General features: G+C 39.7%; 1 protein-coding gene across 1 annotated transcript in view; it reads left to right on the top strand.

The window, feature by feature from the left end:
- The window catches only part of ACOXL (acyl-CoA oxidase like), a 240,471-nt gene that overhangs the window by 210,665 nt on the left and 3,402 nt on the right, over nucleotides 1-26,404 (top strand). Inside the window, exon 16 of the mRNA XM_064481989.1 lies at nucleotides 4,715-4,816. Coding sequence (XP_064338059.1) covers nucleotides 4,715-4,816 — 102 coding nt within the window. The remainder of the gene's footprint in view (nucleotides 1-4,714; nucleotides 4,817-26,404) is intronic.

Consider the following 26,404-nt stretch of genomic DNA (forward strand, 5'->3'; position numbering starts at 1 on the left):
CTCAGTATGATGTCAAGATTCAGCTGAGTTGTTGCAGGCATCCACAGTTATTCCTCTTCATTGCTGAGTAGTATTCCATTGTATGGACGTCCAACACTGTTTTAATCATTCACCCAGTGAAGGACATTTGAGTTGCTTTCAGTTTTTGATGATTGTGAGTAGCAATGATATATATTATACACGTGTAGGTTATTATATTATGTAAACAAGTTTTCTTTCTCTAGAACAAATTTCTCAGTCTTGGCAATACTGACATTCTGGGTCAGGTACTTCTTAGTTGTAAGGGGACTGTCATGTGCATTGTAGGGTGTTTAGCAATATCTCTGGCCTCTAGTTACTATATACCAGTAGAACTTCTCCAGTAAGGACACCAAAATGTCTTCAGTCATTGCCAAATATCCCTTGGAGGACAAAAATAATCCACAGTTGAGAACCATTGCTCTAGGGCAAATACTTAGGAAAGGATTTCCTGAGTCATATGGTAAGTGTATGTTTAACTTTGTCAAAAACTTTAGATTCTTACAAAGTTAACTGTGTGAGAAAGTATGAGACACCCAGTTGCTCAGTATCATCACTAACACTTGGCATTGCCAGTATTTTTTTTCCATTACAGTGAGGATGTGGGAGTATTCTCATCATGGTTTTAATTTGCATTTCCTAATGATACTGAAAAATAATTAATGTGCTTTTTTGCCATCTGTATATCCTCTTTAGTGAAGTCTGTTCAAATCTTTTGCCCATTTTAAAGTTAGATAATTTGTTCTCCTACTGTTGAGTTTTGAGCATTCTTTATAAATTCTGGATACAAGTTTTTTCTTGGATGTGTGATTGGCAAATATTTTTCCCAATTTGTGGCATGTCTTTTCATTCTTTTAAAGTACTTTTTGCAGAGCAAAAATTTTTTTATTTTGATGAAGTCCAATTTATCATTTTTTCTATCTTCTAGATTGTGCTTTTGGTGTCATATCTAAGAATATATGCTTAACCCTGGGTCATGAATAGTTGCTCCCATATTTTTTTCTAAAAGTTTTAGAGTTCTATATTTTACATTTAGATCTATGGTTCATTTTGAACCAATTTGTGTATAAGGGGTGGGTTTAGGTCAAAGTGTACTTATCTTTTGACTGTTGATATCCAATTGTTTCAGCACCATTTGTTGAAAAGGCTGTTCTTCCTCCATCGAGTTATTTTTGCATCTTTGTCAAAATCATTCACGTACATCTGCATTGGTCTATTTCTGGGTTCTGTGTTTTGTTTCATTGAACTATGTGTCTGTCCCTTGACAATGCCTTGCTATCTTGAATGCTGTAACTTTATAGTAAGTCTTAAAATCAAATAGAGTAATTTCTCCAACTTTATTCTTCTTTTGCAAATTATTTTCGCCATTCTGATTTCTTTGCCTTTTCACATAAATTTTAGAATTAGTTGTCTCTATCAGCAAAAAAAATCTGCTGTGATTTTTATTAGAATAATGTTAAATCTGTGGATCAACTTGGGGAGAATTGACAAATGTATGATATTGGTCCTGCTCATCTATTTTATTAGTTCTTCCTTGGTTTCTTTCATCAACATTTTTAGTTTTCAGCATAAATATAATGTACATACTTTTGTAAATTTATACCTAAGTGTGTTATTTTGAGGGGAGCTATTGTGAAGGGTGTATTGTATTAAATATGGAAACTTACATGATTTATTTCTGATTTTTCTTCTTTTGTAAGCATTTTTATGCTATAAATTTGCCTCTAAGCACTGCTTTCCCCATATTCCCACAACTATTAATATGTTGTATTATCACTACTATTCAGTTCCAGTTTCCCTTGAGACTTTCTCCTTGAAACACGAATTATTTACAAGTGTGTCATTTAATCTCCAAGTGTCTAGAGAGTTTTATGTTATCTATCTGTTACTGAATCCTGGTTTAGTTCTATTATAACCAGAGAATATATCATGTGTAATTTATATTTTTTAATTTTTAAAATGTGTTTATGACCTGGGATGTGGCCTGTCTTGGTGAATGGTTTATGTGCCCCTGAAAAGAAATGTGTATTCTGCTGTTGTTGGAAGGAATGTTTTAATGTCAATCCAGATCCAGTTGGTAAATGCTGTTGTTCAGTTCTTCTGTATCCTTACTAATATTCTGTCTACTTGTTCCATCTGTTACCAAGAGAGCAGCGTTGACATCTCCAACTGTATTTGTGGATTTATCTGTTTAGCCTTTCAGTTCTGTCAGGTTTTTGTCTTATGTATTTTGAAGCTCTGTTGTTAGGTGCATTCACATTTAGGATTGTTACATCTTCTTGATCCATTAACCTTTTTATCATCAGGCAATTCCCTCTTTATCCGTGCAAGTTTTCTTTTCTCTGAAGTCTGTTTTGTCTGATATTAATATAGTCACTACAGGTTTCCTTGAGTTAGTTTTTGCACAGTATATCTTATTCCACCCTTTTACTTTTAACCTATCTCTCTTGTATTTATAGTGAATTTCTAGTAGACAGCTTGAGTTTTTTAAAAAATTCATCCTGAAAATTCCTGTTTTCTGATTAGCATGCTTAGACTATTTCCATTTAATATAATTATTGATAAATTTAGATTTAGGTCAACCATTTTATCATTTGTTTTCTTTGGTTTTGATTCCTGTTTTCTCTCATATGTTGTATTAGTTTCCTGTGGCTACTGTACCATATTACAGTGAACTTGGTGGATTGCAACAACAAAAATTTATTCTCTCATAGTTCTGGAGGCCAGAAGTCTGAAATCAGTATCACTGGGCCAAAATCAAGGTGTTAGCAGGATTGCACTGCCTTTAGAGGCTCTAGAGGAAGAATTCACTCCTTGCTTCTTCCAGCTTCTGGTGGCTGCTGGCATTCCTTGACCTATGGCCACCTCACTCTCATCTCTGTCTGTGGAACCTCCCTCTGCCTTCCTCTTAGAAAGATACACGTGATTGCATTTAGGGCCCACCCAGTTGATCCAAAATTATCTCTTCATTTTACAAGTCCCAATCACACTAAAACTCTTTTTCCTTAAAAACAAATATTTTCAGATTCCAGGAATTAGGACCTAATTGCTTTAGATGGCCATGATTCAGCCTACAACACACACCTTCTTTGGGGGTTTTTGAGCATTTTTCAGGATTCCATTTTGAGTTATCTTTATTTCTTTGCATAGCTTTTTTCCTTTTTGGTTGATGCTTTAGGGATTGCAAATATATATACTGAACATTGTACAGTCTACTTAAAATAAATATTTTACGTCTTCAATGGAATATAGACCAGCACAGAGTTGCTTTTACTGTCTCCCCTTCGTATATCATAGGCATCTTATAAGTAATCTACATACATAGGAAACCACATCAGACTGTATTATAAGTTTTGCTTTCAGTCATCACACACAGTTTTTAAAATTTCAGGAGGATAGTCTATCATATCTACCCAGACATTTACCATTTCTGTTGCTCTTTCTCCAAGAAAGAGCTCTCCCTGATGTTCCAAGTTTCCTTTTAGAATCATTTTTCCCTCTGACTGAAAAACTCATAATAATTCTTTGAGCAATCCACTGGCAACAGTTCCCCCCAGTTTTTCTTTATCTGACAATATCTTTATTTCTTCTTCATGCCTGAAGGATATTTTTACTCAACATAGACTTTGGGGTTGACATTGATTAGTTAAGTACTTAAAAAATGTACCACTTGTTTCTAGCCTCCATGATTTCTGATGAGAAATCCAGTTATACAAATCATTGTTCTCCTGGAGGTGATTCATCATTTTTTTTTCTGGCTGCTTTCAAGATGTTTTTCTTTGACATTTCAAGATGTTTGATATGATGTGTCTGGGCATGGATATCTTGGTATTTATTGTGTTTGAGGTTCACCAAGCTTCTAAAACCTGCATATTTGTATTTTCCCCCCAAATTGGAGGACTTTTTCAGCCATTAAGAATTCAAGTACCCTTTCAGCCATGCCTTCTTTCTTTTCACATTCCAGGACTCCAGTGACATGAAGGTTAGCTCTTTTGTTATAGTCCCACAAGTCCCTGAGGGTCTGTTCTTTCTTTTTTTCCAGTCTATTATATTATCCCTATATTTTGTCTCTATTGTTCAAATAATTTCTCTTATTCTGTCTTCCAGCTCAGTAATTCTTTCCTGTTCCCTCTCTTCTGATGTTAAGCCCATTTTTATTTTGATCAGTGTAATTTTTAGTTCTACTATTTCCGTATGATTTTCCTTTATATCTTTTATTTCTGTGCTGAAATGTGACCCTTCACCATTTGTTTCAAGAGTGTTTGTGATCACTTGTTGAAGAATTTTTATAATAGCTGTTTTAAAGCTTTTGCCAGATAATTCCAACATCTGTGCCATTCTTCTGTTGGCATCTTCTGATTCTCTTTCCCTCTGCAAGTAAATAACCTTGGGGTGGGGGAGAACTGGGTGAGGTGACAGATGAAATAAGACTGGCTGTGAGTCACTATTTGTTGAGCTGGGGGTGGAGTTGGTTATGCTGTTCTTTCTAATTTTATATATGCTTTACATTTTCCATAGAGTGGTTTTTAAAAATAAAACACATACAGTATGTGAGATGTGACCATTTCCCATTAAGGGCATATGAACTTTTATGACTGTATGAAATGTAATAGCATTCAGTTTCTCATCCACCTCCTTCGAGCCTGCATGTTCTAACATATTTTTCCATTTCCCTCCACTTCCCCCCACTCCTTAGTTTTGTCTGTTATATGGAACCAAGCTGGTGTTCCAGGAGCGAGCCTGGTATCTGGAACATAAATATTTGACGCCGGTGGCCAGCATGAGGATTAGGAGCCAGGTAAGATTCCCTGGGTGCAGAACTAACCCTTCGTTCATCAGCTGTCAGCTCTTTGCTTTCTGAGAAAACAGTCCTGCCAATCTTTTATCGGTTTCCACTCACGGATTTTTATGTCTCTGGGACTTCGCATACATATTTTCATTGTCGACCTTGATCATATTACACTTCAGCGTTTCAGTGACAAGGAAATGATTCACTGTGTATGAACTTCTAACATGTATAAGAGAGGAGGGACTCAAAAGTGTTTACTTTGTGTTGGCAAAAAAAAAAAAAAAAGGTATGAAGTGTTTTTCATTTTCTTACCTCTTACCGAAACCTATTGACTCATTCTTCATATTTAAAAAAATAAAAGACCCGTGGTATTTTTTATCAGTGGTTGCATAAAAGCAACCAACTTTCACATAAAACACTGATGTGCTCTTGTATTCTTAGAGTACGACGTGTTTTCCACACCCCTTCTTTACTCGATCCTCATAGCAGCCTGGAGATACGCAGGGAGAAGCCAGCCGCTTTGGAACAGGCTTTATCTGTGGGGCTAGATCTGGCTTGCTTGGGCCTCTGGGACATCTCGAGGCCTTCCTCTGCAGATCTCTGAGCTGCCTGCCATGAGCACTCACTCCTCCCTGGACTTTTTTGGGGCTCCAGAGGGGAGAGGGTAGTGGATCCAGCACAGATACTTCCTTTCCTTCTCCAACCACACCCTTTTGCAGGGATCAGAAGGCTTCAGAAATATTACTGGCAGCTTCTTCTCCAAAACTACCTGGGACCCTTGGTCAATCCGAGGTACTGGCAGGAGAGTGCTTGTGAAGGAGCAGAAAGGGGTCTGCAATGACTGACGTCACTAAAACCCATCTAGACGCTTTCACGTGTCACTCTTCAAGTTTGCTGGTTCTTTCTTTAGGTGCATCTACTGTGCTGTTTAGCTCATGCCATGCATTTTTAATCCCAGTTGTTAGGATTTGTATTTTAAAAATTCTTCTTTTGTTTTTTGTTTTCTTTTTTTCTACCACCTGCATCACTTTTTAGTTTCCAGTTTCCCAAAGATATATTCCATTTTGTCTTTTATTTCTTTATGCGTTGGAGTATAGTTGTTTTATAGTCTGTAGCTAAGAACCCCAATGTTTTAATTCTTTACAGCTCTATTTCTCTTTGTCTGTTGCTTCTGCTATGTGTCAAGTTATCCTTCAATGTGTGCTAGTTATTGTCATTAGAAAATAATTTGTGAGATTTATATGAATGCCAAATTGAAGGTATCTTCTCCTTCCCCTTGCAAGGCATCTGAAGGGACTCTCAGTTTGAAACCACCTTTAATTAAATTCAAAGTTTGAAGTTTCATGGAAGACTCATGGAATTCAAATGAGGGTAGCCATTTCTTTACCCTCCCCCAGGGTTGTAGCTCTTTGGCATCCAACTTACTGTCTACTAAATGTCTTGCCTAGTGCTGGCTCCAGGTTTGACTGTCATCACTCTCTACCCCACCCCATCCACCGTGAGGCTGTCAGAGTGAAAATTCAGGTTTGTTGGAAATGGCAAATGCCTTCAAGGCAAATGCAAATTTTCTTACCTGTTTATTTCTCTTGGTTCCCACTTTTCCTTAATTTTTTGCTTTAAAGAAGTAAGAAAAATAAAAAACCCTAGATTTCTAGTATCAGAAGTAGAAAGTTCCATATGTATGTATATGTGTGACTGAAACATTATGCTGGCCACCAGAAATAGACACAACATTGTAAACTGACTATACTTCAATAAAAAAAAAAAGGAAAGAGATATTCAGAGACACAGAGAAACACAAGAATATCATGTTGACAATGGAGGCAGAGACCGGAGTGATGCCTCTGTAAAAAGAGGAAGGGCAAGTATTGCTGGCAGTCACCGAAAGCCAGGAAGAGGCAGAGAAGGAGCCTCTCCTAGAGTCATCCGAGGAAGCATGACCCTGCAAACACCTTAATTTCAGACTTTAGCCTTCAGGACCATGAGAGAATAACTTTCTGTTGTTTTAAGCAACATCTTCCCCCTAACCAAAAAAAGAAACAGAAATTTGCTTCCGTGTTATCTTGCTTGACCCCCTTTGATTTTCATTCTCCTTACACGTGAATGAAGAAACTGAGACCCAGCGTGTCAAAGTAATTTGCCCAAAGTAAAACAGGTAGCAAAAACTCACATCTCTTTGACTCTAAACATTTTCATGTATTATCTTTTTTGGGTAGGAATCAGCATCAGCCAGTCACAGGCAGCTCACCCAGTGCCCAGTTCTCGGTTTGTGATATCATTCTCCAGAAAAAGGAACCATGGTCCTTGGAGAAATGACTGAATTCTCAGCCTGGGACAATGAGTATACAGGATGAACCTGGAACATCTTCTAGGGCCAGAAAGTCAGAAAATGCTCAAAACAAAAACAAAAACAACAAAAACAAAAACAAAAAACCCCACATTCATCTGCGGGATTTGGGAAAGGAGCTGACAGACAGCTCCCAGTGACCAAAGTTGGAACAACTTGAGCAACAAAATGAATAACGTAGTATCAGAAAACCCGATAACCCAGAGTATAAAATAATTAAACACAAGCCCATAATGATATAAGCGAACAATTGAACAGATAAAATAAATGAGGTAAAGAAGAGGTCTTCCTTCAAGAAGAATTCCACATGATGTATGTAGCAACTCCCCCTCTTCAGGAGGTAAAACAGTCTTCCTTCCCTTGAGTGTGGGTTGGACTTAGTGACTTCCTTCTATTTTAAAGAGTAGGGTATGGAAGGGGAAGAGAGTTACTTTACAGTGGACAACTCTGGGATCAAGGTTAATACTACCAGTAATAAGTCATGTTGATGACGTGCGCCTCCAGTAAGCTGCGGTGGGAAGAGCACGTCATTCTTCCTAAAAACCCAGAGCCCCAGTCCAATCATGAGAGAAACCTGGCAGACAAAACCAAGTTGAGGAATGGTCTACACAACACCTGACTGGTACTCCGCAGACTGTCAATCAATGACAGACAAGGAAGGACTGAGAAACCATCACCAACCAGGTGACCAACCTTGGTCTCTCAGGAGACCAAGGAGACCTGATGACTGAATGCAATGTGGTACCTGGATGGAGTCCCGGAACAGGAAAGGACATTAGTAGAAAAACTAGTGAAGTCTGAATAAAGTCTGTATTTGTTAATATTAATGTACCAATCTTGGCTTCTCCGTGCTTACAGTGGACCATAGTTATGTAAGATGTCACCATTAGGAGAAACCGGCTATAGAAGGGTTTATGGAAACTCTCCATTGGAACTTTTCTACAAAATCAAAATATATTCTAAACTAAGATGTTTATTTTTTAAAAAGTCAGCATCAGAGAATAGCAATCAGCCTGGGCTGATTCTAAATAATAAAACTTTTCAGAGTACCCAGGAGTTATGCTGAAGCTCCAGTCTAATGATAATTCGCAATGCATGTATTTATTCTTTAAAAAAAAAATCTCATTTCATTCTCAAAGATCTTAAAGGTAAGTAAAGCTGATATAATCCCCATGCAATACATGAGTAAAACTAAGAAACAGAGAAGTTAAACAGCTGCTCAAGGCTCTAGCTGGGCACAGAACCCAGAACTCCTAATCCCAAATGCAGGTGGGGTAAGCATGAGGCATCATCGACTTTTAAGTGCTGTAGACTAAGCACTGAAGATACCTGAGTTTAAAAGATTCAGAAAGGCCTGCCTGATGGCCCAGAGTGAGTAAAATCCATCCACATACTCCAGAAGCAGCCCAGGTGCCCACTGGTCCAACTGGGACCCACGAGAGAGGGGTTGGGGTTGGGTTTTGTTTTCTTTTTTCTTTTTCTTTTTCTTTTTTTTTTTTTTTAACATTTTTTATTGAGTTATAATCATTTCACAATGTTGTGTCAAATTCCAGTGAAGAACACAATTTTTCAGTTATACATGAACATATATATATTCATTGTCACATTTTTTTCTCTGTGAGCTACCATAAGATCTTGTATATATTTCCCTGTGCTATACAGTATAATCTTGTTTATCTGTTCTACATTTTGAAACCCCAGTCTGTTCCTTCCCACCCCCAACCCCCTTGGCAACCACAAGTTTGTATTATATGTCTATGAGTCTGTTTCTGATTTGTATTTATGTTTTTTTTTTTTTTAGATTCTGCGTATGAGCAATCTCATATGGTATTTTTCTTTCTCTTTCTGGCTTACTTCACGTAGAATGGCATTCTCCAGGAACATCCATGTTGCTGCAAATGGCATTATGTTGTCAGCTTTTATGGCTGAATAGTATTCCATTGTGTAAATATATCACATCTTCTTTATCCACTCATCTGTTGATGGACATTTAGGCTGTTTCCATGTCTTGGCTATTGTAAATAGCGCTGCTATGAACACTGGGGTGCAGGTGTCATTTTGAAGTAGGGTTCCTTCTGGATATATGCCCAGGAGGAGGATTCCTGGGTCATATGGTAAGTCTATTCCTATTCTTTTGAGGAATCTCCATAGTGTTTTCCACAGTGGCTGCACCAAACTGCATTCCCACCAGCAGTGAAGGAGGGTTCGCCTTTCTCCACAGCCTCTCCAGCATTTGTCATTTGTGGACTTTTGAATGATGGCCATTCTGACTGGTGTGAGGTGATACCTCATAGTAGTTTTGATTTGCATTTCTCTGATAATTAGTGATATTGAACATTTTTTTCATGTGTCTATTGATCATTTGTATGTCTTCCTTGGAGAATTGCTTGTTTAGGTCTTCTGCCCATTTTTGGATTGGATTTTTTTTTTCTTATTAAGTTGTATGAGCTGCTTATATATTCTGGAGATCAAGCCTTTGTTGGTTTCATTTGCAAAGATTTTCTCCCATTCCATAGGTTGTCTTTTTGTTTTCCTTATGGTTTCCTTTGCTGTGCAGAAACTTTGTAAGTTTCATTAGGTCCCATTCGTTTATTCTTGCTTTTGTTTCTATTGCTTGGGTAGACTGTTCTAGAAGAACATTTTTGAGAGGTATGTCTTGAACAAACCGATCACTAGAAATGAAAATGAATTAGCAATAAAAAACCTCCCTACAAATCAAAGTCCAGGACCGGACAGATTCACCAGGGAATTCTACCAAATATACAAAGAAGAACTCATACCAGTCCTTCTCAAACTCTTCCAGAAGATTGAAAAGGAGGGAATACTCCCAAACCCATTCTGTGAAGCCACCATAACCCTGATACCAAAACCAGGCAAAGACACTACCAAAAAAGAGAATTATAGGCCAATATCACTGATGAACATAGACGCCAAAATCCTCACCAAAATTTTAGCAAATAGAATCCAACAACACATAAAAAAGATTATACATCATGACCAAGTGGGGTTCATCCCAGGGACACAAGGCTGGTTCAACATACGCAAATCAATCAGTGTAATACATCACATCAACAAGAGAAAGGACAAAAACCACATGATCATCTCAATAGATGCAGAAAAAGCATTTGATATAAAATTCAACACCCATTTATGATAAAAACTCTCACCACAGTGGGTATAGAAGGAACATATCTCAACATAATAAAAGCTATATATGACAAACCTACAGCCAGCATAGTATTCAACGGTGAAAAACTCAAAAGCTTCCCACTAAAATCTGGGACAAGCGTTTTGCTTTCTTTTAAAATTCAAGCCCATCTCCCAAGCCCTTCCTGCCTGTGATAACTAAACTGCTTTCTGTCGTCCGGAACCTCGGTGTTGACCAAGCTGGTCCACATTCATTATCCTGTGTAATCCCCACTAGCTCCCTTTCGTGTGAATAGCTGCTAATCCACTTTATCGATGGGGAATCTGAGGCTGACTTGCAGCTGATTTAGGGAGACGTAAAAGTGAGGCTTCTGGGCTGGGGTTCCCTGCTGTTCTAGTGTCCCCAGGTCTCAACTGTAGGATGAGCTGGCCCCACCTTTGTGCCCTCATTGTGGGACCCCGGCTCAGAGGCCGTCTAGTGGTGGTGCCCCCAGGGGCTCCCTCAAGACCCCCAAGTAAAAGGTTTCCGTGCCCTTTCCATTAAGTACTTTAGCAGGGGTCTGTATAGCACAATTGTGTGCTTTGTTCTTGGAAAACTCAGTGTCCGGGCATTATCCTGTTTCAGTCTTCATTAAGCTAGACATTTGTATTTATTTTGCTTTAGATAATTATCAGCATTAAGGAAGAACTATCAGCTGAGGCTCATTTTAAGGAGGAAACCCTTTCAAAATAACCTAACAGTTAACAATCGTGTATCTCGGCTAAAACCAACTTAGTTGCTTAAAAAAAAAAAAGACAAAAGAAAACAGAACCAAAACTTCAGCTTTTTAAAATGCTGTATTTTAATGTAAGTGAATATTTGGCATTGAGTCCTCTGCCTAATTTTACACCAGTTCTTAGAGTAAACTAAGGTTTAGATAGAGCAGCCTCGTTTTTCTCATTGGAGTGTTTGCTCTCTGAACTCCCGGGCATGGCTGTCCTGCTCTGTGCCCACCAGCACTGGAACAGTGGCTCCCGGTGGCACACGGGGAAGTGAATACAGGTGGACGTGTGGTCAGCTCACACTAGGAAATCAACACAGGGAAAGCCTTTCAGTCTATGTGCATTCAAAGAGCCACAGCCCAGCTGTGGGCTGCAGATCAAAAAAGACCCTTTTCAGGGTGATGAAAATAATACTTAGCAAAATGTTTCATCACGTTCTGTTTCCTGCCCGGAGCCCAAATAATGGAACCATATGAGAGCGCAGGTTATATAAGGGACGGGCAGGGATGTGAGGCACGGCTGTATAACCCAGCACCGCAGCCAGGAGGACCACTCCTCTCCACCTCCCAGAGGGCACGGGAGACGGCTTGTAACAGGAACCGTGTTAAGAACCGAAAACCCGTTCAGGAAGAGGGAAGGTAAATACTGATCAGGAGCGTGTCCAAGCAATGCTGACATCCCCACCACATGTGATCACGTTACACCCACAGCTGTTACTCCTTCACCCAGATGTTGCCTTGATGTCCGGTCTGAGTTGTGACCCTCCAGTTCCTTCCCGATTGCACTGTTTCTGTTGGAGCAGCAGGTGACTGGTCTCCTTTCCCACCCGCGTCCTTCTCCCTTGCCCCTAGACCGACCGTTTTCATTTTGCTGTGCCCCCTGGTGTGCTGGGATGAAGCCCAGGATCACCCGCTCCAGCCCAAGTCCTGTGTTGTACCCTCGCCAGCAAGTGGACACCGGGGCACCCCAGCAGCTAACAGCCTCGGTCTGCCCCAGTGAAAGGAATGCTTTTTCTCCCCGAGTGAGAACTGCTTGGAGACCCAGCTGCAGTAAGGAGGCCACAGGGAGCCTGCTGATGGCAAGTGATCTTGGCTCGTAGCTGTGTTTGCTCAAGTCTAAAACAACCACTATGGTTTGGGTTTTTAGTTTCAGCTTAGTCAATCAAATAGTGGAATCAATGAGCAGGAAAAACATTCAAGCCTGATGATTGATGGGTCCTTCAAGTAGTTCTGAGGAGACACAGCCACTCACACATTGATTTATTCTTAGGAAATGGGCTTGGGCAAGAACGTGCGTAGGTGCGGCAGACACCAGACCCCAAAGCCAGGATGCTACTTAGCTCCTTTGAATTTAAAAGATGCATGACGCTCATTTACTATTTTGAACTAAGTGTACAGTACAAATGCAGCCATTGTCTTGTGGCATAAAGACTTGGGGTAGAAGAAACAAAACAGGGGAAAAACTTAAAGGGGAGTTCCCAGATGGAAAGATGGTGCTGAGAATAGTAGCCTTTTTCCTCAAATCTTGACTTCAAGAACACCTACCCCACACTCACACCCAGGAGGCTTAGAAATGGTACACGTGCCCTTCACTTCCTACAAATGCAGTGTTGGCTGTCTTCCATGCTGTATTAAGTGTTCCTTTCTTAATGGCCACTCAGACATCCTATCCATCTATTTCCCTTTCCCAAAACCACTTGGATCAAGGCAGCTTAACAAATGTTCAGACGCTGGAATCAAATGCAGAGTGAACTGAAGTTTTTGGCATAGGATGTTGCAAACATTCATCGGATTGGGGAAGGAAGGTAGGGCTTCTCAGTCTCTTAGCCTCACCTACTACGCACAGACTCTTGCTTTTCTTTGTAAGGAATCAGAGAGAAAACCTCTTATTCCCCCATCTGGTAAGATCCATCTGACTTGGCTATAAAAAAAAGTGATGAGGTCGTGAGAACTCTTGCCTGTATCCTCCAGGCTGAGTGAAGACGCAGGTGTGGGGTGAAACCTCACGCACCCATTCCATCAGGGTCGGGAGGGACTGCTCCTGTTCGGTGGCTCCTTCAAGCCAGGGGTGTTATTGAAATAGACAATGCAACAGCGTGGTCATCCAGGGAAGGCAATTGAGTCAAATTTTAAAATCTTCTTTGATTTGAAAGCATCCCCAGAACTGATTCTAACTTCCTTTCATTTCTATAGGACCCCTGGTTGACCTCCAGGGGATGGCAGGAACCAAAATATGAGTGTATCCTGGTCCACCTGCTTTTCCCAGAGCCAGAGACCCTCAGACACAGAGACAGGAACAATATCAGTCCCAGCAGAGTGCTACTCAGAAAAGGGGAGACCTCTCTCTTCCCTCCCCGCTCCCCTTTACTTCTGGCCTAAGCCTGCTCTTCAGTGGCATAAAATACATTGTCAAACCTATAAATGCAGGCCATTCAACTGAGGTTAAGAAAACACAAGTGGGATATGTTTCTTCAGTTTGGCTGGTGAAATGGACCCTAAGGTCACCACCCCTGCAATCCTGGTTCCGCGTGGCAGCCATCTGGTCGACCCTCTTGCTTGGCCTCACAGTACGGCTTTGTGCATCTGGAAGAGTCAAGCTCATTCTATTCCCCTCATTCAAGGATAACTTTTTATAACTGCAGGAGAGAGCAACTTGTTTTGGTGAGCTCCAGCCTCTGAGGTTTTTTTGCAAGCTGCATTATCCTGGGCTCACTTGGGGAGATGCTTGAAGTGCTGGGTGATTAGGGCGTCCCTCCCCATGGGTTCACCCCCTCACTCCAGGATGCAAGGTGAGAATTTCCTATGAGTGAAATTTGTTCCTAAGAGTGGCTGGGTTACACAAAAAATAGACCTTTCGGGAGGTGGAATTCAGCTGAGTCAAACAGATAGGGCAGACACCAGCCACAGTTAAGGGCAAGGTGGGTTTTATTATGATTTTATGATAATAAAATTTAAATGAATTACTGAACTTAAAACAGAAATGCTCCCTAGTACATCCACTTTGGTAGAAATGAATAGTCTAGCTAGAAATCCATACTTTTCATAAAACAGAATGTGTTTGTGGTCACTTTTCTCTTTCTGATGGTAAGTCGCCCTTTTCCTTTAATTTTACAGACTGGTTATTGCTGTCACCTGTTTCCCATCTTCCCTCCTCTGGGGGACTCAAACCACTTGGTACTCAGTAAACGACACAAAGACAGCTAGCAGGGATGGCCCCATTTTAAGGGACAGAGAAGGGACAGGACTCACTTGTGAGCAGTCATAGGTCTATAGAAAACTAAAATTCCTCTGTCTCTTCCTTCCCTGGACAGTCACTTCATAGATTATGGCCTCAAACCACCAGGCATTAATTGGCTACTGCTGCGACAACATAAGAAAAATTAGCCAGCCCAAGTGCATGACTTTTTGCCAGGTCTCTGGGGATACAGGTGTTCTGTTTCTTAATCTGGGTGATGGCTACCTGTGTGTGTTTATTTTGTGATAATAGAGCAAGCTGATCTATGCTTACTATTTGTATCTCTGCATGTACCTTATGCCCCATCTAAAAAGAATACAAAGAAGAAAGAAAAAAAGAATCTTCTATTGTGCTTATAGAAAATCCCTTTGTTAAAACCCCACCTGAGAGTCATCTGACTACAATTATGGGGTTTTAATTTTTTATATTGAACTTTTGATTTTGAGAGAATCATAGATTCACATGCAGTTGTAAGAAATAATGCAGAGTGATTTCATGTCCCTTTGCCTAGTGTCCACCAGTGATATCATCTGTAGATATAGTACAATATCACACCAGGATTTTGACATTGATACAGTAAAGATACAGTGTTTTCTTCACCACAAGGGTTCCTCATGTGTTGCTTTTATAGCCACATCCCTTCCGTTTCCCCACCTCCCCTTTAATCCTTAGCAAAAACTGATCTTTTCTCCAGCTCTCTAATTTTGTCATTCCAAGAATGTTGTATAAAGGAGATCACATAATATGCAACCTTTGGGGATTGGCTTTTTCCAATCAGCATAATATTCTGGAGATTCATCCAGGTTGTTGCCTGTATTGTTGGTCTGTTCCTTTTTAATGCTGCATAGTATTCCACATATGGATATACCACAGGTTGTTTAGCCATTCACTCATTGAAGGACATCTGAGTTTTTCCTAGCTTTTAACTATAAGGAATAAAGCTGTTACAAACACTTGTGTACAGGTTTAGGTATGAATATAAGTGAATTTCTCTAGAGCAAATGCCCAGGAGGGCCATTTTGGGATCATGTGGTAGTGCATGTTGATTTTTTCCTAAGAACTTGCCAAACTTCTTCAGAGTAACTGTAATATTTTTCTCTTCTCCCAGAAATGCAGGAGTGATCCAGTTTCTTCACATTCTCGCTAGCACTTGGTAGTGTCACTATTTTCTATTTAGCCACTTGGATAGGTATATAGTAATATTTTACTGTGGTTTGAATTTGCATTTCCCTAATGGCTAATGATGTTGACCCTCTTTTCTGGTGTTTATGTGCCATCTGTATACCCTGTTTGGTGAAGTGTCTGTTCATGTCTTTTGCCCATGCTTAATTGGATTTTTTTTTTTAACCATTGAGTTTTAGAGTTCTTTATATATTCTAGATACTAGTCCTTTGTCAGATACATAATTTGCAAATATTTTCCCCCAGCCTATGGCTTGTCCTTTTATCCTCTTAACATAGTCTTTTGCAGAGTAGAAGTTCTTAATTTTGATGAAGTCCAGTTTATCAGTTTTTCCTTTTATGGATTATATTTTTGGTGACCAGTCTCAGAACTTTTCACTTATGGCTAGGTCCTAAAGGTTTTATTCTACAGTTTTTTTTCCTAAAAGTTTTAAACTTCTACACTTTAAATTTAAGTCCATGATCCATTTTGAGTTAGTTTTTGTATAAGTTAGGAGACTTCTTTTTTCTTGTCCTTCTTTTTTTTTTAACCTATATATGTCCAATTTCTCCAGCAGCAGTTTGTTGAAAGATTGTCTTTTTTCCCTTGAATTGCTTTAACATCTTTGTAAAATCAGTTGAGCATATTTGTGTCATTATATTTCTGCATTCTCTATTTTGATCCATGGATCTATGTATCTATTCCTCTGTCAGTATCACATGGTCAGTCTTGATTACTTTAGTTACATGAACTTGAAATGTGGTAGGTTAATTCCTCCAACTTTTAAATTCTTTTTAAAAATTGTTTTAGATATTCTAGTTCTTTGCCTTTCCATGTAAATTTTGTCTATATCTACAAAAAAAATCTTTCGGGGATTTTGAAAGGAATTATGCTAAACCTGTGTATCATTTTTTGGAGAAATGACATCAATACCATGCTGAATCTTCTGATATATGAATATGGTGTGTCTTCCCATTTATATAGATCTCTTCTGAGTTGTTTCATCAGCATATTGTAGTTTTCAGTATACAAGACCTGTACATGTTTTGTTAGACTTACACCTAATTATTTCCTTTTTTTTGAGTAAATGATATTACATATTTGATTTCAAGTGTCTACATGTCCATTGCTAGTATATGGAAATATACTTGACTTTTATATGTTTTATATCCTATACCCTTGCTGAACTTACATATTAATTCTAGGAGTTATTGAAGATTCTTGGGAATTTTCTATACAGATAAACATGTCATGAGAAAATAGGGACATGGTTTCTCTGGATATGGGATTCTGGATTGAAGTATTTCTGCCTTCATGATTTCTAATGAGAATCTGCTGTCATTCAAAGGTTTTTTTTTTCCTCCAATTTTTTTCTTATGAATAAAGCATCATTTTTCTCTCTCTGCTTTCAAGAATTTTTTTCATCTTTAGTTTTCCAAAGTTTAATGTTGATGTACTGTGATGTGGATTTCTTTGAATTTATCATGGTTGAGTTTCACCCAACTTTTTGAATTTGTTGGATTATTTGTATCTTTTGCCAAAATGGGGGCGTTCCCAGTCATTACTTCAAGTACTTTTTAGCTCTGCCCTCTTTTCTTCTTTTATTATAAGAACTCTGATGACATTTAAGTTAGATCTTTTTTGACAGCCTCTGTTTACTTTTGTTCAGATTCAGTAATTCCTATCATTCTATCTTCCAGTTCACTAATTTTTACTCTGTCTCCTTCATTCTGGCGTTGAGACTATCCACTGGGTTTTTATTTGGGTCACTGCATTTTCTTTTTTCTTTTTTTTTAAACTGAAGTATAGTTTTTTTATTAACCATTTTTAAAATTGAATTGTTATTTACAATGTTCTGTTAGTTTCAGGTATACAGTAAATTAATTCATATATATATATATATACATATATACATATACATATATATATTCAGATCCTTTTCCATTATAGGTTATTACAAGATACTGAATATAGTTCTCTGTGCTATACAGTAGGTTCTTGTTGTTTATCTGCTTTATATAGAGTAATGTGTATATGTTAATTCTAAACTCCTAATTTATCCCTTCCCTTCCCTCCTCCCAACTCCTGCTTTTCCTTTTGGTAACCATAAGATTGTTTTCTATGTCTTTGAGCCCATTTCTGTTTTGTAAATAAGTTCATTTGTATCATCTTTTTAGATTCCACATATAAGTGATACCATATGATTCTTGTCTTTGTCTGACTTATTTCAATTAATATGATAATCTCTAGGTCCTTCCATGTTACTGCACATTGCATTATTTCATTCTTTTTTATGGCTGAGTAGTATTCAATTACACACACACACACACACACACACACACACACATATATATATACCACATCTTCTTTATCCACTTATCTGTTGATGGACATATAGGTTGCTTCCATGTCTTGGCTATTGTAAATAGTGCTGCTATGAACATTGGAGTACATTTGTCTTTTTGAATTAGAGTTTTGCCCAGAAATGGGATTGCTTCATTATAAGAGGGGAAAAATATTCCTTCACCTTCTTTATTTTTTAAAAAGAGATTTTATATAAAATAGTAGATCAGAGTTTATATCTGGTATTATATCCTCTGAGCTGAAAGAAAATTGGGGGGGGTGCTATAGTGAGAGTCTATGGTGATAAATCTCTCAGTTTTTATTCATCCTAAAATTTTAAATTTCATTTTCATTTTTAAAGATAATTTCACTGGATAGAGAATTTTAGATTAATTTGTTATCTACTGTCTTCTTCCTTCTCTCTGATGAGAATTCTGCTGTCATCCTTATCATGTTTCCCATGCATGAGATTAACTTTTCTCTAAGTTTACAATTTTTTACAATTTTTTTCTTACCTTTGGTTTTAAGCAATTTTGCTATGATGTACCTAGGTATGGGGTTTTTTGAGTTTGTTTTGTTTTAAAATGTATCTCCTTGAGAAAGACAAATATCATATGATATAACTTATATGTGGAATCTAAAAAAAAAAAAAAAGATACAAATTCTATTTACAAGCCAAAAACAGACTCACAGACATAGAAAACGAACTATGGTTACCAAAGGGGAGAGGGTGGGGAAGGATAAATTAGGGGTTGGGGATTAACAGACACACATTACTATATATAAAATAATAAATAACAAGGACCTACTGTATAGCACAGGGAACTATATCAATTACTTATAATAACATACAATGGAAAAGAATCTGAAAAGGAAAAATATATACATAATGTATATGTATATCTGAATCACTTTGCTGTATATTTGAAACTAACATTGTAAATCAACTACACTTCAATGAAATTTTAAAAATAAAATAAATAAAATGTCTCTGCTTGGTATTCACTGTACATCTTGAATACGTGGAGGATGTTTTACATCAAATTTGGAAACATTTCAAACCATTACATCTTCTAGAATTTTATTTCTCATTCTGTCTGACTTCTGGGATTCCAACTGCATGTGTGTTAAGTTGCTAACATAATCCCACAGGGCACAGCTGTTCTCTCCCTTTTTTCCCTTTGTTCTCAGTGCCCCACAAAATAATACTGATCTGTTTGCAAGTGTACTGATCATTCTGCTGTTAAACCCATCAATGAATGGATTTGCACCATTTTAAAATATTTTAAATATTTAAATAAGATATTTTATTTCATTTGAAAATATTCCACTTCTCAGTTCTAAAATGTCCCTTTCATTCTTTTTTAGAGGTTACGTTTATCTCATGAAGTATCCCATTTTAACCCATTATATCCATTTTCTCGTGTGAATTCTTGACTATATTTATAATAATTGTTCTAGAATCCTTGTCTGATTCTAATAACTGGTGGTCTGTAAGTCTGCTTTTATCAATTGTGCTTTCTCGTGATTTGAGGTTATGTTTTCCTACTTCTTTGCAGATCATATAACTTTGTATTGTACTCCAGACATTGTGTAGAACAGATTTGATTTTCTTTTGTTTCCTTCCTTTTCTTTAGTGTGGTGGTCAGGGTGAGGGACTGATCATTAGGGTTCCTCCTAGAGCCAAGCTGAGCAGGGGCTGCTCTAATTAGACTGCGCTCACTGTGCCTAGCCCAGCCCCCACCCCAACTCCCATCCTGCCTTTTTGGTCCTGTCAGCAGTTGAGCGGGGAGGATGCTAGATTAGAGCCTCAGAAATCTTTTACTCAACTTTGGGTTCAACTTCTGGTTGTTACCATGGGAGCAAAGTTCTCCTGAATCTCTCTACATCCTAACTAGAAGTCCCCCCAAATTGCTTTTGAAATCGTTTGCTCAATAAAATTCAAAATTCCAGGACCCGTGGACATAGAATTTCTCCATGCTAACTTTGGACTCCTACTGTGCATTTAGTTCTGGCCATTTGTGCGGCTTCTGATTCTTGAAAAAAAAAACCTTGACTGAAAATCATTCCTTCCCGGGCACGTTCACATTTCTTTGGGTCTGTACTTACAAGGCTGAGCAATCAAGTTGATTAAAATGCCATAAGCCTTTGTATGAAAACGTGCGAAGCTAATAGTGAAATTTTATTATAACCACCTGATTTAATATTCTTTCTCGTTTCATGTAAATGTCTTTGTAGAAAATGCTGCCAAGAGCGGCATTGTGGTTACTTTAATTCCATTGCCAATACTTTCATATGGTTTCCTGTATTCTAAAGGGAAGGTTTACGCACTTGTCTTCTTTTTAAACCTTTCCACTTATGAATCAGTAGCAGTATGAATAAATGTCAGAAGTTCTTATTAAGTGGTTAAAGCTGATACCTCTGCCTCAGCATTCTTGTTCTAGGTAATGAAGCTTAAGTAGACTTTGCATTAGAAAATGCCAGAGTTTTAAAGAAATTGTGTTTGATTACTAGCTAAAGAACACACCGTAATAATAACGTTCATAAATACTCCACTCTGTGCCGAACTCACCTAATGCTAACATTTAGGAGATAAGGAAGTCAGAGCATCAGGGTTCAAAGTCCCACTCCTTTGCTGTAACGGGCATTGTCAGCAGTATTTAGAAAAGAACAGAACTGTGTACTCTTTGGATGAAGAACATTGCAATAGGAAGCACACTGTGATGGTCAATTTCTCTCTCCTCGAAATAAACTCTCTAATTAGGCTAAATGGAGGCATTTTTGTTATTTGGTGAGGAAAGTGATTTCTCCATTCCTCATGTTTCCGACTACGCTGAATATTTTTATCAGATGAAGAAGTAATGAACAGAAAATAAGAGTTTATATTGATTCAGAGAAACTGTTAAACCAGAGTCCTGATTATTTAATAGAACCACAGAATTTCATTTCATGCTAATGAAACTTGGCTGTAGAAACCATGAGAATGTACATGTTCTTGGGACCAATGAGCTAAAGTCTGGCCCCGCCTTGAGGAGCTGGCCGGTGGTCAGTAGAAACAGGACCGGAGCTCCCCTTTCCCAGCACACAGTGTGCGATTGTGCCCTGGGTAAATGTTTCAGGTATGTTTTTCTTTATGTTGACCACTGGCCTGGCATTTGGGGCTAAGGTGGCAAATTAGCTGTTACAGACCTGCCACTGTGACCCTTTAGAGAATGTTTATCTACAGAGACAGGCAATTCTTCAGGAGAGGTGAATGGATGGGAGAGAAGTAAGATCATGGCCTCTGTGCACTCCCGGAGTTTGGAAAGTCTTCACAGCACGTGGTAAGAGCCACAGGGAAATTACTTGATTGAGGTGCTTTTCACTGATCACTGTTTGACAGTCAGCACGTTGCTCTTTGAAGGGATTTGCATTGTGCTGGTGACTTAAGGTGTGGACCAGAAGAGCTGGGAGGGCTTGCGCAGAAGAGTTATCCAACTTCCTAGAGGGGAATCTGCCCAGCAAGTGGCCCTCCCTTCACAGGCAGAGAATCTGTTGTTTCTTGAAAGCCCTTGTAAGGGGCCTCACTGGCCTACTTTCTGCAGCGTTGAAGCCTTGTACATCTCAGGAAGAGCGCCCAGACCATCAGGCTGGCCCTTTCCCATCTGGCTCTGAATGTCGTTGGCACCCTCCTTCAGTGGCAACCCTCCCAGGCCCCCCACGACTGCCCTATTCCTCTTGCGGGATCTGAGCTGGTGTGGCTGGTCAGACCCAGGCTTTCCACATTGGGCACGTTGCTCCTGACCTAGGGACAACATCACAGGTCACGCGTTTGCCATGGTGGCAGGAGCACCTCAGAGCAACACCCTATTCCCTCCAGGGACCGGAAACAGTGAAGCACGGGGAAAAGACGGAGGCAGCATGGGTTAATAGAGCTATGGAAGCAGAAAGCTCTGGATTAAAACCCTAGCTGTGGGGGAAGGGTAATAGCTCAGTGGTAAAGTGTGTGCTCAGCATGCATGAGGTCTTGGGTTCAATCCCCAGTGCCTCCATTAAAAATAGATTAACTAATTAAATTTAAAAATTAAAAATATATTTTAAAAAACACTTAGCTGTACCAGTTATGAGCTATGTGACTTGACACAAAATCCTAAATTTTTTAAGCCTTGTTTTCCTCATCTGTAAAGTGGGCTGGTACTTGACAGAGTTGTGAGGACTGAATGAGACAGTTAATACAAAGACCTTCTCTGTAGGCACACAGTAGGTACACAGCAAATGGCAGTGCCCTGGAGCAGAGCACAGAAAACTTGGGTGATATAGGTGAAAGGTCACTGCATCATGATGTTATAAAGATGCTGGAGATGCAGGGAGGCGGCCAAATCAAGGCAGCCTAGTACCTTTACCAGCTCAGCCATCTGGGATGGGGTGTGGAGAGCACAGACACCACGTGGGAGGTATGAAGTGTCCACTGAGGACTAGGATTGAACAACACAAGCATGGAATAGCCAGGGACGGTAAAGGCCGGCAAAGGTGGGCAAAGGTCGGCAAAGGTGGCCAGAAGCACCTGGTGGAATCTCTGTTACATGTCACAGTGCAGCGAAGGCCGTAAGTGACAGCCGTAAGCAGCAGGGGAACCTCATTTCACCAATCACTTCTACTTTATTCCCTCAACCCATGTTTAAGATTTTTTTGAAATTTGTTGATTAATTGTTTTAAGGTTATCCTTCTTTGAAAGTGTGTGGCTCAACATCTAATCCGAAGTCAAGTCAATCGAAAAAGAATCTGAAAAAAAATATATATATATATATGAATCGCTTTGCTGTACACCTGAAACGAACATTGTAAATGAACATTGTAAATGTTCAATAAAAAATAAGAATCTAAAAAAAAAGAAGAAAAACAACAGGCAGAAAATGACGTGAATAGCTCACCAATATCTAACAATCCCTTAGAAAGTAAAAGCTGGCTGCAGACAGATTCCTTTTGAAAAGTATATGTAATTGCTCTCTTGGAGCAAGTGTTTGTGGTTTGGTCTGGTTTGGGAAGGTTAAAAGCTTCTATTTCTGTGCATTAACCAGATATAGTAATTGATACCAACAAGAACACTCTTGCGAATCGCCTTTAGGACACATACACACTGTCACTTCACACACGAGGGAACAGGTCAGGGAAGGTTACCTGCCCACAGCCACGGGACTAGAGAGGGGTGGAGCCTAGTTCCACACCTTGCCTCCCTGATGCACTTCTGTGAGAGAATTCTCTGCAAACTCATCACCCCTGATTGCCCAGGTATCTGGGGGTCAGATTCCCATCTAGACTTTTTCCATAGTCACCCACCTACATTAAATGCTAATCGTGTTAACTCCGGCTCTGCTATTGGAGGTACCTGGTCTGGGTAGCATCTATGTGGTGAGGAGGCACGTAAGAACAGCTAGCATTCTTTTATTTTAACCAGTCCAGACCTCCTGAAAAAACACACTCCAAATATCACTCTTTAAAATCAGTATTTTTCCGATGGGTTTATTACTTTTTTGTAAGGCAGGTTGTTCTTTCCTTGAGGCCGGGTTAGGCAGGAGAGGCCATTCTGTAGCCTGTGGGTGGAGGGGATGGGTGGAACCTCCCCCGGTCCTGGCTGCTCTCTTCCAGGCAGCCAGAGCCAGAAGGGGTCTCACAGAGCAAGGGGCAGCCACTCCACCATCGCCCTCCCTTGGCACGTAGTACAGAAGCCTGAACAGTCTCATATCACCTGCCAAGAGCAAGTGTGTTTTCTTGTGCTCTGACATCTTGTTCCTGACCCAAGAGTGAGTTTTGGAAGAGATGTGAATAACACCCAGAAAGATAGATTCTTTTGCTGCCAAAGCACTGTCAGAGGAGGCCCATTACAACCAGAGATTTAGCTAAGAAGCAGAGCCTCAGAACATCATCCCCAAATGTCCAAGTTTCAGTTGAAAACCAGTCATCATACCAAAAATGAGGAAGATCTCAAACTGAACAGAAAAGGACAATCAATAGATGTCAACATGGAGATGACAAGAGATGCTGGGATTACTTGATGATTTTTAAAGCAGCCAGCATGAAAATGCTTCAGTGAGTGATTACGAATACATTTGAAAGAAAAAAATAGAAAGCCTCAGCAAAGAAATCGAAACTCTAAAGAACAAATGGAAATTTTTGAACTGAAAAAATATATGTATATTAGAGTCATACATAGATATACAGATAAGAACTAGGTGTACCAGGAAAATAAAAATGATAGAAAAGTCAATGGAAGGAATCAGTGTCTAGCTAGTGTCTACTATGTGACAAGGCCAGTGATGCTAAATGCTTTGTTATAATATATAATTACTTGATCTTATAAAAAATGAAATATAGTAAAGTGAATGATATAGTACTTAACATTGTTATTTAACTTTATTCTTATAAAACCTTAAGAGAGAGATAATACTCCCTTTGTACAGATGAAGAAACTGAGGCTTGGCAAAATGAAGTGACCTGTCCAGGTTCTTGCAACTAACATAGCAACTATTTTAGGATGGCTTTACAAAGGCAGTAAATCTGTAACCAAGTACAGAAAGCTTGAAAGAGACCTGGTTAGGGTCCAGCGTGTTAGCTGAGGAAGAACGGCCAATGCGGGCGTCCAGTTCCAGATAATAAAGAATGTCGGCTGGAAGGCAAAATAAATTTCCTTGGCCCACGTAGAAAGTGCAGATTGTGTTTGAGTGGTGGATGAGGAAACTAGTTATGGGAACTCAGTACATCAAGTGCTGTTAAGGGGCTCAAGTTCATAATCGATCATTTTGTCCTAACCTGAGAAGCAGGTGGAAGGGATTCCGGGCTTTTAGAAAGAATAATAATCAGATCAAAACAACACTCAAGGAAGGTAACTTCGTGGGGCAAAAATCTACGGAACATAATGAAGGTCTGAATAAAGAGGTTACGGACGAGAGTGGAGGGGGTTCTCACACCAGATTCCAGAGTGAAGGCAGATGGAGCTGAGAAGCTGTGGGTGACTTCTCTGTGGATGATGAAAACAGACAGCAAAGATGAATCAACCTTTCTCCTTTTTAAAAAAATTTAATTTTTTCCTAATGGAGGTACTGAGGGTTGAATTAGGACCTCACAGATGTTAGGCAGTTGCTTTACCCCTGAGCTATACCCCCACCTCCTGAATCAGCCTTTCTCTTGATGGGAAGTGTTAGAAGCCAGCCGGAGGTGCGTTGATACCCATTTCACTGACCGTTTTCAACAACCCTCTGGAGAAGGTGGTGTTCACTGAAATGAAGCAATACATTCTGATACTGTTTCACACACAGGCGTGCACACATCATTATGAAAAGTTTCAGACATCTCAGAGGGGTCAGATCATAGGATAAAGTATCTCTGGACCTATCTCTTAGCTTGTCATTGTCAGGCCACCGTCACATCCCAAGTGGAGTCCACCAACTCAGTCGATGAGAAGCGTGTGTGTTGACGCATACCTTCTTCTTTAAGGAGAACACGCTCTAAAGTTGTTTGAAATGAGCGATATTAGGCAGCACGATAGAATAAAGAGAAATCCAATTGGATGGAGGGGGCAAGCCATGCATCCACGTACCCATATCGGATTTCACATACTGTCCACCCCGCCCCTGAGTTTATGTGTAAATGGACAGACTCACTTTGCAGCTTAACCTGGTTGTAAGTTCCTGGGAAGCCTTTAAAGGCTTTGATGATAGTATTCGTGGGGTAAAGAGCTGACTGCTTTCCCAGTCCTGGAGAAGTGAGGTGATAAAGAGGTACCCGTCCATTCCATCACACCAGCTGCCTCTGATTGGTCCCAGCCAGTCCCCCATCCATTTCCCTCTACTGACAGCACAGGAGAACCTGAGCGTTTACAAGACTTAGGATCCCTGGTTGCAAATATTTTCTGTCTTCTTTTCCCATCCTTGACTCTTTGGTTTTCCTGAGGGTTTTTGTTGGAGGCTAAAGCCCCTCGCAGAGATGCTGAAGGAGTGGAGGATGGTTATGAGGCAAGTCCTGGTGATTTGCCTTCTAAATTGTACTAGAGAAGTGGGCTGGGTGGTGGCCTGCAGTGGGACCTATTCACATTCTCTCCCAGATACCCTACCAACTGGACACTCATTTGGCTTTATAAACTACTCTTTTAGGACTGACGTTTCTCTTTCAGTGAAGCCTCTCCACCAGCTACACCCGTCAACTGCTTTAATTGTCTAAGTGTCCCATTGTCCTCAGATAATTAAGGTAAGAGGATGCAAGTGCAGCTGACGGTGACCCCAGCGAATGGCAATTTGAATTTCTAATTTTTTTTTTGTTTCAGTTACCGATTGCGGTGTAACACACAACCCTAAAACTTAGTGTCATAAAATAACAACTGTGTTTCTTTCTTGCAATTCTGTGGGTAGGCAGCCTGGGTGCCAGCGTAGTTCTTCAGCTGGTATTAGGCGGGATCACTGCAGTCATCCGAGTTCAAGATGGCCTCACTCACGTATCTAGCAGTGGGCCTGGCTGTTGGCTGACGCACATTGTGGCCTCCTTCTCCATGTGGCCTTTCATCCTCCAACAGGCTGGATGGGGCTTCCGCCCAGCGAGTGGTCTCAGGGTCCCAGGACAGCGAGAGGAGGGAT

Source organism: Camelus dromedarius, chromosome 33, assembly GCF_036321535.1.
Source record: "Camelus dromedarius isolate mCamDro1 chromosome 33, mCamDro1.pat, whole genome shotgun sequence".
Classification (NCBI taxonomy): Eukaryota; Metazoa; Chordata; class Mammalia; order Artiodactyla; family Camelidae; genus Camelus; species Camelus dromedarius.